Below are 12,667 nucleotides of genomic sequence, written 5' to 3' on the forward strand. Positions count from 1 at the left end.
AGTCAAATATGGCTGTTTCTGTACTGTGCCCTGCTCGAAAGCCATGTTGACTGTTATTTATTAGTTTATGTTTTTCTAGATATTTTGTAACCCTGATTTTCATTAATTCCTCAAGTATTTTGGAGAAGGCTGGGAGGAGAGATATAGGTTGGTAATTTTCTATTTTATGTCTGTCACCATTTTTGTATAGAGGTATCACTTTAGAGATTTTAAGTTTATCCAGAAATATCCCTTCACTAAGGGACAAGTTTACTATGTGCACTATAGGTTTGACAACACATGGAGCAATTTTCTTAATTATTGATACAGGTACATCATCCAACCCAGAGGACATTTTGGATTTCATGCATTTAATGACTTTTAGAACTTCATGCTCATCTGTTGGGATTGCCATCATGCTGGTATTTACCATTGGAGTCGTCACTGTTGGTTGTTGCTTAAATTTACTATTTAAAGTAAGGGGAATATTTATAAAATAATTGTTTACATAGTTTGCCATGGCATCTTTTTCTATGGGAATATTTTCATTATTTTTAAGATTGATTTCCTGTTCTTTAGTTTGACCTCCAGTTACTTTTTTTACCATTTTCCACATCATTCTGGACTTGTTACTAGCCTGCCTTTTTAATCTATCATTACTTAATAATTTTGCTTTTGCTATTACTTTGCGGTAAGTCTTTTTGTATGTCCTCACATACTCAACAAACTGCTGATCATGACATGTTTTTAACTTTAAACTTAGTAATTTCATGGTTTCACTTGACTTTTTAATTCCGAGTGTAATCCAGGTCCCTTTGGATCCAGATGATCTATAACTCAAAAGCTTTTTTGGGAAACACATTTCAAAGTATGTCATAAAAGTGGAAGCAAATATATTATAAGCATCATTTATGTTTGTTTGTGCCAAGACCTGCTCTTCTTCGTACTTTATGCAGATGCTGGGTGGAAACCTCTTACAGGTTCTGAATTGCATATAGTGAGTCTTTTCAAAGTTAAATGCCAGTAAGTTGGCTTTAAACCACTTATTAATATACATGAAAATATCATTAGCAGATCTTTCTAGAACTACACTCGACAAACTATTTATTGCAATACTTGTGTCATCTGCAAACAAAACGAACTCTGATTCTGACAGTGTAACTGATGATAGATCATTAATGTACACAAGAAAAAGCAATGGCCCTAAGATATATCTTTGTGGGGCATCACATGTAATTTCTTCCCATTTTGATGATGACTGATGACTTAATTCACTAGTCCCTTGCGCTGACACCCTTTGTTTCCTGTTAGTGAGGTATGACTTGAACCATTTTGCAGCACTGCCCGTGACACCATAGAATTTTAATTTATTTAAAAGGATGTTGTGGTTTATGCAATCGAATGCCTTTGACAAATCACAGAAAATAGCTGCTGCTTGTGACTTGTTATTTAATGAATTAAGTACATTTTCACTGTAGGTGTAAATGGCCTTTTCGATATCAGACCCCTTCAGAAATCCAAACTGTGTTCTTGATAATATGTTATTTGTGGTCAGATGGTTGAGAAGCTGCCTGTACATTACTTTTTCTAAAATTTTTGAGAATGCTGGCAAAAGTGAAATCGGTCTATAGTTTGATGGCATCTCTTTATGGGGAACACTGAAACTATAATATGATTTCTGCCAGCTAACAGCCAATGTTGCCAGGTGACGTGGAGCATTATAATGTGTCTGGCACCATCTGCAAACTTTTTCCTTAGGGCTTGACTCCCTAGTTATGAATTGGTAAACTGAAGCACTTAAAGTCCCTGAATGCTTCATTTCCAGCAAACAATGTTGGTCAAGCACTGCAGCAGCCATCAGAAAATGTTAAATTGTGCTAGCACTTTCTTCATAGAGTAATGAAGTAGTTCATAGTTCCCCATTGGCATTATCTAAAACACCTCAGAAAAGTGACTTCTAGTTTTGAAAATGCATGGTATTAATTTAGTCTATTCCTTCCATGTAATTAATGTTTTTGTGTGTGTGTGTGTCTGTGTTTGACAAGGAATCTGATACTAGCAGAAACAGACTACTCAAGAGGATCACACAATAAATTATTCATGAATTTTAGAGAATTATTAGGTAATGATGGGTCAAGCAAGCTGAAGCACAGACAGATTTGTTTTATGTGAAGAAGTAACTTATAGGCAACAGAATTTTGTAGAAATTATATAATTATTTTTGCACAAGATGTACCAGCTAAATTTTTCATCAACAAGGGGACTGGAGGGCTGTAGAAGATTTGTTGTTTTGTTCAATAAGTTCCCAACCTTGGACACAGCACATCAGCAACTGTTGTTATTGATTTGATTATATAGTTGTGTGTGTATTTGTGTTTATTTCCTGACAGTAGTTCCCTGTGGTACATACAAAGCACATAAACAAGAGTCACAAGAGTTCTTCACGCATTCAAAGTTTGTCAGTGGTTGAAACTTTCAGCAGTATAAGAGTTCTTTCCTAAGTTTATACAGGCTACTTCAATCATTAACAATATTATGAGAACAATAGTTGCTACTCACCATTTAGCGGAGATGCTGAGTGGAAAATAGGCACAACAAAAACTCTGCCCATCAAGTAAGCTTTTAACAAAAAGGTCCTTCATCAGAATTCCAGTTAAAGCTTACTTGTTTGACAGTCTTTTTGTTGTGCCTGTCTGTGACTCAGCATGTTCACAATATGGTGAGTAACATCTACCATTTTCATAATATTGTCATTATTCCATCCTAGATTTTCCATTGTTTGATATTTTGTTTATTGTTATGTATATACTTAGGTGATAAGTCATTTTATTGATGAATTATTTGTATGAATGTGGTGAATTTGTAGGTGGAAACTGACAAACAAGGAAAATATGTGGTGTGCTTTGACCCTCTTGACGGTTCTTCCAATATTGACTGCCTTGTTTCAATTGGTTCAATCTTTGCTATCTACAGGTACGTAAAGAAATGTTTACTACAAGATCTAGTAACTAAATTCATCTCTGACAGGAAGATCAGTACTTGTAATTATTTGTAAAATGATATTGTCAATCTTAGTCTTAGACACTCTCACATAAATTTATGAAGAAAGAAATTTAATTGTGTTATTTGGGTATAGTCCACTTAAAGAAGAGAGATGATTCTGTAGTGTAAAGAAAGAAATTGGGGCAGGGCATAGCACAAATCACAGGACAGTAACAATGAACTTATTTATACAAATAGCAATGACACATCAATTAAATGTGGCAAGGAAAGTTCTGGCAGAATGCAAATAATTTAAGAGTAATGGAGACAATTCGCTTAATAGTAGAAACATTGAATCATCAACAGGTACACAAAAAGGAATGAAAACTTTGCCAGCTTTCAGAGAAACCCTTCAATGGGCTATAGTTGACACTATCACATTAAAAGATTTGTCTAAAAGCTAGCAAAGTTTTCATTCTTTTTTGTGTGCCTGTCGATGGTTCAACACTCGTACTGTCTCCTTCCCCTCCTTCCACTTTACTTAGGTAGTCATGGTCAATTTAGAGAATGCATTGTATAGAGTGGGCCATTTCAATTGAACTATAACTAAACATGTAAGCAAACACAGTTGACTACCTAAATTATTAGCTTTTATGATCCTACTGCAGATTAAAAATTTATGTTAACTACATTTGAGAAGTAGAATAATGTCTACATCATAATCATTTAAACATGAACTGTTATGATGGTGTACAAATGAAAGAGAGAGGCAGTATTTTTAAGCAATTCCTTGAGTGGGCCAAACGTCTTCATAAGTCCTCAAAATCATATAGAAAAAGATTAGGATTTGCCACAGATTCAAAAGAAACTTAAAAACATACCAGTAGCATATTAGCCAGTCCTACAAGTTAAACAATTAAGTAGATTCAAGGGGATAACTCCTTTTAGTTTCATGAAAAGTAGCAATGTTCATGGTAAATAGGGAATGACCACAATGTTATGTACAGATATAACATTGAAACATATACAGATATGACATTGTGGTCATTCAAATATTGAACTTGCAGTTGTGTACAAACAGAACTGTTTGTTTTCTAGGGCATTCATTGTAACCACTTATAATGTTCTCTGGGGCACCGTCACAATTGTAGAAATGGCACAATATTTCTGTAAGGCAGCTGCTCATAATCTTATGAACTTTTCAGAGTTTATTAAACTTATGGATATTGTTGGCCATTTACTCTCTGTAAAGAAAGAAGATGATGAACAAACAACATCCAACATTAGGCCTCAGGGCACGTTAAATTCAACTTGTTTAAGAACTAACATTTCATTGTTTATATATTATATATGTTTGGTTCCTAATTGCTGCTTATCTTTTGTTTAATGTATACCTTGGCTTGTTCTGTGTGCCTCAAGGTTCTCCTTCATTATGGGATGTAAATAACATGATAAATAAATAAATGAATGAGAGCTGTTCTTTCATTTAGTATCTTGTTTTATGGAAAGAGAGGTAAAACTGGTGCTTTTTCCATTCATCCCCAACTTAATTTTGAAACATAGTCCTTTGTTTCTTACATGACATTTATGTTAAACTTTATAATTTTTAACTTTCAGGAAAGTAACTAGTGGCCCACCTAGTGTGGCAGATGCCCTTCAGCCAGGCAAGCAGCTTGTCACAGCAGGATATGCTCTGTATGGAAGTGCCACCATGGTTGTGTTAGCTCTTGCTGGTAGTGTTAACGGCTTCATGCTTGACCCTGTAAGCATGATCTACTACATAAATTTTCATGATTGTTGTTGCTAATGCTAGAGTTTCAGGAAAGGCCTTCTAGCAGGAATGCAATACACACTATAGCACATATATTTGTTATATTATAAGGGACAGCCAAAAAGTAATGCTACCTATTTTTTTCTCTTTAAATGAAGTTTAAGTGAAAATTTTGAATTTTGCACTATCCTGCAAAGCTTCTTCTCTTGTCCACTGTAGCAGTAACTTTTTACGTCAGTGGATGCCATTTCTGCAGTTGCTTGCAAAATGGCAGACATCGATTTCATATAAGACAGCATTCTGTGATAGAATTCTTGAATGCAGAAGGTGAAATGCTCACTCACATTGATCAAAGACTGAAAAATGTGATGCAACAGTGGATAACAACTCTCTTAGACAATGTGTTCATCACTGTAATTAAGCTGAAGGGCAAACACCACTGGCTGACAAAACATGGAGCAACAGGCCAGAGAATGCAGTGAGCCACACAATATTCAATGAGTTGATGACATCATTTGTGGTAACTACCGGGTGACTGCAGATGATTTATGTTGCATTACCTCCCTCAGTAAAGGCAGTGTGATGATGATTATTCAACAACTGGGAAATCGAAGGTTTGTGCAACTTGAGTACCAATACTGTTAACTGACCAGAATAAAGAGACAAGAAAAACAATTGCCTCTCAACTCTTGCAGGGAGAGGAGCTTCTGGAAGAAAACAGTGACCAGTGACAAAACATGAATTCATTTTTTTGAATCAGAATCAAAGAGGCAGTCAGTGGAATGGCATCACAGCAACTCACTGAAGGAGAAAGAGTTCAGAACTGTGTGACTGGCAGGGAAAGTTATGGCTACAATACTCTGGGATGCCGATGATGTGATTATGGTTGATTTTTGGACCAGGGATGCACAATAAATTCTGTCCAGTGCATTAGAACCATCAAACAGCTTAAAGCCATATTGAATGGGTTCGGCCCTCAAAAGCAATGGCAGATGTTCTTCTTTTGCATGACACCAGTCACCACACCATTGAAGGTATTGTGAAAATTGGATAAGAAGCCTTGTGTCAACCATCATGCCGCCTTGACCTGGCGTCAACAGACTTCAGACTGAATACATCCCCATGTTAAAAGATGGGCCAAAATTGTGGATATGGATGGGGATTATATTGAATAGTGATAAATTAACTTCAATATTGTGATTTTCAACCTCTGTAAATTCTTCAAAAATAAAAATAAGAGGCATTACTTTGTGACTGAAGAAAGGTTGATGTGTCAGATCATATTTTCAGATGAATTATCTCTCTCTTCACGGATAGAACCTTAAGGGCATTCAGTTGTGTTTCATTAATATACTGTTATTGGATTATCCATTCATGTGGTTTATTTATGTATTTAATTCACATTATTAATTTCAAAATTATGCGACTTCGTCTTCATATGTGCTTGTAATAGTCCAGCTCAGCCAAAATATTTAAATAAACAAACATTATTAACATTCTATATCTTTATTCTTCATGTCTACATATCAGCAGCCCTCTGCTTTTACAGAGCTCTTCATTGTACATGAAATATAGTGGTGTGTGATTTTTACTGTGTTGGTGCATAAGGAACAGCATGCTGTAATGGGGTTTCAAATTTTAAGACTTCATCCACACACGGAGTACCTTCTCCTTCAGTGTGACAATGCCAGACCACACATGAGTACTACGACAACTGCAAAAGTCCGGCGGGTTCGCTGCCACTGTTTGGCCTCCATACAGTTCTGACTCGGCCACATCAGATTTTCATGTGTTCCCAAAATTTAAAGTACACCTTCCAGGACTTAACTTTGGTAGTGATGAAGTGGTGCAAGAGGAGGTGAGGTTGTGGCTCTGTTGAAGAAGTCAAACATTCTACAGTGATGGTATCAACAACCTGGTCTCCCATTGGGAGAAATGTGTCAGTCACTAGATGACTACACTGAGAAATAAATATGAAGACATGAAGAATAAAGAGACAGAATGTTAATAAACTTGTATTTTAAAAAATTATGAGTTTTCACATAAAATATTCAGAAGCATTACTTTTCTGCATGCCTTTGTACATAACTTGATCCAAAACTTAACCAAATCAAGTTATAGAATAAAGAAAAGTAAACTACTCACCTACTGATGACTGACGTATAGTGCATAGGAATAGAAAACACTGTGTGAGTGTGTACATTTGAGTGTCAGTATGGTTGTGTGTGAATTCATGCACTCTTACTACAAAAAGAGCAGTATTGTGAAAAACAGTGTTAACTCTTTCTTATTACATGTATCTATGCCCTCACTGTAAGCATAAAATAAGTCAGTTCTTGTGTGCAGCCAACATGAAAGCAGAACATTCAATAACTGAATTTTAATGCCAGATTTTAACCATAAGACACAGGGAGGGAGGAATGGGTGGAGGCATAAAGCACTTAAGAGATGAAGAGTTCAATAAATGACTAGATGGAATTCTTAAAACAATTGAAAAGGATGGAATAATGTCATTATTATGAAAGGAATAGATTGCTACTCACTACATAGAAGAGATGTTGGACTGCAGACAAGCACAAGAAAAAGACTGAAGTTCCATCGTAAATGTAAAGATGATGATGATGAAGAAATGGATTATTATATATTTTATGCATTACAGAAACAGAATATGCCAATACCTAAGCTGCTCTCTATTACCAGGCAAACAGAACAACTCCAAATATTTGTAAAGAAATTTGGGACTATATTTACTTTCAGTAAGATAAAGCAGTACGAACAAGTGTATTAGCTTATAACAACTACAACTGAAAAAAAAAAAAAACATTTTTCACCCAATTGGAAGGTAAAATTCATTTGCAGCCATAATATTATACTTGGGCATTAGTTTATAGAGTACAAGCCACTATTTCATCAGGAACTACTCAAAGAGCACAGACTTTAAACAGTTTTCCAAAAATGGTCACACAAATCTCTTCATTCCTCTTATGCTCATAAATAGATTTCACCTGAAAAAAGGTGCAAGATATTGTTGTTGTTCTTTGGTTTGATGCAGCTCTACACACTACTCTATCTTATGCAACCCTCTTCATCTCTGAATAACTACCAAAATCCACATTCATTTGAACCTGTTTACTGTAATTGTGTCTTGGTCTCCCCCTGCAATTTTTATCTCCCCACCCACACATACACTTCCCTCTAGCACTAAAGCGATGATTCCCTGATGTCTCAAAATGTGTTCCATCAAACAATCTCTTCTGTTAGTCAAGTTGTGCCACATTTTTTTCTCCTCAATTCTATTCAGTTCCTCCTCATTAGTTACACAATTTACCTATCAAATCTTCAGCATTCTTTTGTAGCACCATATTTCAAAAGCATCTATTCTTTTCTTGTCTGAACTGCTTATTGTCCACGTTTCATTTCTTTACAAAGCTACACTCCATACAAATACCTACAGAAAGGACTTCCTAACACTTAAATCTATGTTTGATGTTAACACATTTCTCTTCTTCGGAAGTGCTTTCCTTTCCGCTACCAGTCTACATTGTATATGCTCTCTCCTTTGACAATCAGCAGTCATTTTGCTGCTCAAATAGTGAAAGTCACCTACTACTTTGTGTCTCCCCTCAGAATCACCTGATGTAATTTAACAACATTTCATCAACCTTGTTTTGCTTTTGTTAATGTTAATTTTATATCCTCCTTTCAAGACACTGTCCATTCCAGTGTACTGCACTTCCAAGTCCTTTGCTGTTTCTGACAGAATTACAATGTCATCTGCAAATTTCAAAGTTTTTATTTCTTCTCCCTGAACTTTAATTCCCTTTTCAAATTTCTCTTTGCTTTCCTTTACAGCTTAAACAGTGTACAGATTGAATATGAATGTGCATAGCCTACCCCTGGTACCTTCATAAATTTAAAGAACTTGTTCCAGTCAACAGTGTCAAAAGCTTTCTCCAACTCTATGAATGCTGTTAATGTAGGTTTGCTTTTCCTTAACTTGCGTGCTAAGATAAGTCTGAAGGTCAGGATTGCATTGCATGTTCTAACATTTCCCGGAACCCAAATTGATCTTGCCTGACATTGGTTTCTATCAATTTTTCCATTCTCCTGCAAATAATTGGTGTCAGTATATTGCAATTATGACTTATTAAATTGATAGTTTGGCAATACTCCCACCTGTCAGATACTGAGGTGAATGTCTCAGTTTTAAAGGAAAAAACTAGCGTATGTCAGGGGACTATGTGAAAGGAGGTTGGCTGCTCATCTACACTTCCATATACATCTCAACTCCATAATTGATTATATAGTGTGTGGTGGAGGGTACTTTACATACCAAAGTCATTTTCCACGTGCAGTAGGTTGAAAACGCAGATCTCTTCAATCTTGAATTCTTGGCCTTTTTGTGAATGTATTCAAGAGGAAGAAATGTATTGGTTGATTCTTCAAGCAACATATGCTTTTGGAATTTTAACAGTAAACCATATTGTGCTACATACTGTCTCTGTTATAATGTCTGTCACTACAATGGCTGAGAATCTCTATGATGCTTTCACAGTTACAAAATGAACCTGTGATGAAATATGCTGCTTTTACTTGGATATTCTCTATCTTATCTATTAGTCCTATCTGGTAAGGGTCCCATGTTGTTGTTGTGGTCTTCAGTTAAAGGACTGGTTTGATGCAGCTCTCCATGCTACTCTATCCTGTGCAAGCTTCATCATCTCCCAGTACCTACTGCAACCTACATCCTTCTGAATCTGTTTAGTGTATTCATCTCTTGGTCTCCCTCTACAATTTTTACCCTCCATGCTGCTCTCCAATGCTAAATTGGTGATTCAGATTCAGATTCTTTATTAGTCATTCAGCATTATTACATGCAATAGACTTCGTCAGTTCACTTAACCTATTAATTTTATAAAATAAATTTTTACATATTTAAGTTGATATTGGGCATTTCTAAAAATTCTTCTAATGAATAGAATGGATTAGTTAACAAGAAGTTATGAACATTGTCTTTAAATAATTTGTCAGGCTTGATTGACCCATTTTTAGACAATTTGTTATATATTTTAATTGCCATATACTTATGACTATTGTTAGTTTTAGCTAATCTATTTTGTGGCAACAGCAGAGAAGTACACCCCTTGATGCCTCAGAACATGTCCTACCAACCGGTCCCTTCTTCTTGTCAAGTTGTGCCACAAACTCCTCTTCTCCCCAATTCTATTCAATACCTCCTCATTAGTTAAGTGATCTACCCACCTAATCTTCAACATTCTTCTGTAGCACCACATTTTGAATGCTTCTATTCTCCTCTTGTCCAAACTATTTATCGTCCATGTTTCAATTCCATACATGGCTACACTCCATACAAATACTTTCAGAAACGATTTCCTGACGCATAAATCTACACTCAATGTTAACAAATTTCTCTTCTTCAGAAACATTTTCCTTGCCATTGCCAGTCTACATTTTGAACCCTCTATACTTCGACCATCAACAGTTATTTTGCTCCCCAAATAGCAAAACTCATTTACTACTTTAAGCATCTCATTTCCTAATCTAATTCCCACAGCATCACCCGATTTAATTCGAATTAATTCTACTACCAGCATTTTCCTTTTATTGATGTTCATCTTATAGCCTTTTTTCAAGATACTGTCCACTATGTTCATCTGCTATTCCAAGGCCTTTTCTGTCCCTGACAGAATTACAATCTCATCAGCAAACTGCAAAGTTTTAATTTTTTTCTCCTTGGACTTTAATTACTACTCCAAATTTTCCTTTGATTTCCTTTAGTGCTTGTTCAATATACAGATTGAGTAACATTGGGGATAGGCTACAGTCTGTCTTGATCACTTGTCAACCACTACTACCCGTTCATGCCCCTCAATTTGTAACTGCCATCTGGTTCCTGTACAAACTGTAAATAGCCTTTTGCGCCCTGTATTTTACCCCTGCCACCTTCAGAATTAGAAAGAGAGTATTCCAGTCAACATTGTCAAAAGCTTTCTCTAAGTCTACAAATGTTAGAAACATAGGTTTTTCCTCAATCTATTTTCTAAGATAAGTCACAGGGTCAGTATTGCCTCACGTGTACCTACGGAATCCAAACTGATCTTCCCTGAGGTCGGCTTCTACCAGGTTTTCCATTTGTCTGTAAAGAATTCGTGTTAGTATTTTGCAGCGGTGACTTATTAAACTGATAGTTTGGTAATTTTCACATCTGTCAACACCTGCTTTCTTTGGGATTGTAATTATTATATTCTTCTTGAAGTCTGAGGGTGTTTCGCCTGTCTCATACATCCTGCTCACTAGATGGTAGAGTTTTGTTAGGCCTGGCTCTCCCAAGGCTGTCAGTAGTTCTAATGGAATGTTGTCTACTCCTGGGGACTTGTTTTGTCTTAGGTGTTTCAGTGCTCTGTCAAACTCTTCATGCAGTATCATATCTCCTATTTCATTTTCATCTACATTCTCTTCCATTTCTATATTATTGTCCTCAAGAACATCACCCTTGTATAGACCCTCTATATACTCCTTCCACCTTTCTGCTTTCCCTTCTTTGTTTCTTTCTGTGGTGCACACCTGAAGTTACTTTTACATTTCTCTCCAATAAGAGTGTCTTGCTGTGTTCTGTTTACAAGTAACTCTACAATCCTGTCACAAAGCTGGTCTGATATTCCATACAGATGTATTTTATTCCTTATGCAACAGTGCAAAACAACACTGAACACCTTCCAGAAGTCAAGGAGCATGGTATCAACCTGTGCATCAGTATCAATTGCCTTCTGGGACTTGTGAAGAAACAGAGCAATCTACATTTTACGTGATCATTGTTTGTGGCATCCATGTTGATCTCCTTAGAGGAGATTTCCTGTCTCCAATAAGATCATATAATACAGAAGTGAAAACACATTCCAAAATTCTACAATGTACTGACCTCAGCAATACAGGCCTATAGTTTTGTATATGTGGTTGGCAACCTCTCTTGAGAACAGAAGTCCGCATCTCGTGGTCGTGCGGTAGTGTTCTCGCTTCCCACGCCCGGGTTCCCGGGTTCGATTCCCGGTGGAGTCAGGGATTTTCTCTGCCTCGTGATGACTGGGTGTTGTGTGTTGTCCTTAGGTTAGTTCGGTTTAAGTAGTTCTAAGTTCTAGGGGACTGATGACCATAGATGTTAAGTCCCATAGTGCTCAGAGCCATTTGAACCATTTTGAGAACAGAAATGGCCTTCACTTTTTTTTTTTTCAAATGCTTCACTTCGCCAATGACCTTTTGCATACCATATACAGAACCAGACAGGTATCTCAGTGCAATTATGTTTCCTCTCTGTAATATTAACAGACCAAGACACTAAATGGAACTATTCAAAAACTTGCTTTCCCATAAACGTACACCCACTTTCTTCTGTAGTAGTCTGGTCACAGGCATTTCCTATCTGATGTTGGGAAGACCCATGTCACACAACGGCCTTGTTGCAAATACTGCAAGTTTTCTACATGGAGATAATTTCTAACTATCTGCCTATTCACATGAATGGACTGTAAAAAAAAAAAAAAAACAGTATCTAGCTGCTAATTTGACTATGTAATAATCGATAAAAATTTTGCAAACAATGCCGATGACTTCAACAGTGATTTCACTGTATCTGCTATTAGTCACCATTTTAAACCTTTTTTGCCACTACTGATGACTGTTGTCTCTACAATTGCACCTTTTTTGGTCTTCCCTTTCTTGTCCACATTCATTCATTCTCTGTAATTTGTTTTCTTATAACTTTTCTCTTCTGTACATTTTTCTCACAGAAATCTGGTTATTCCCATTGTTGTACAATTTGATAGCAGTAGTCTCATTACCACACAACAAACTGCTGTAATGCTGACTTTGGACATGTTATTGTCCACAAACTATTGCCTCCCTCCAACTGCTTTGGCA

The 12,667-nt window shown here is 36.3% G+C and overlaps 1 protein-coding gene across 1 annotated transcript in view; it reads left to right on the plus strand.

Moving 5' to 3' along the window:
* Positions 1 to 12,667, plus strand: part of LOC126094806 (fructose-1,6-bisphosphatase 1) — a 91,594-nt gene that overhangs the window by 60,074 nt on the left and 18,853 nt on the right. Inside the window, exons 3-4 of the mRNA XM_049909376.1 lie at positions 2,846 to 2,952; positions 4,579 to 4,723. Of these exons, the coding sequence (XP_049765333.1) occupies positions 2,846 to 2,952; positions 4,579 to 4,723 (252 nt within the window). The remainder of the gene's footprint in view (positions 1 to 2,845; positions 2,953 to 4,578; positions 4,724 to 12,667) is intronic.

The sequence above is a fragment of the Schistocerca cancellata genome, chromosome 8, assembly GCF_023864275.1.
Source record: "Schistocerca cancellata isolate TAMUIC-IGC-003103 chromosome 8, iqSchCanc2.1, whole genome shotgun sequence".
Taxonomy (NCBI): domain Eukaryota; kingdom Metazoa; phylum Arthropoda; class Insecta; order Orthoptera; family Acrididae; genus Schistocerca; species Schistocerca cancellata.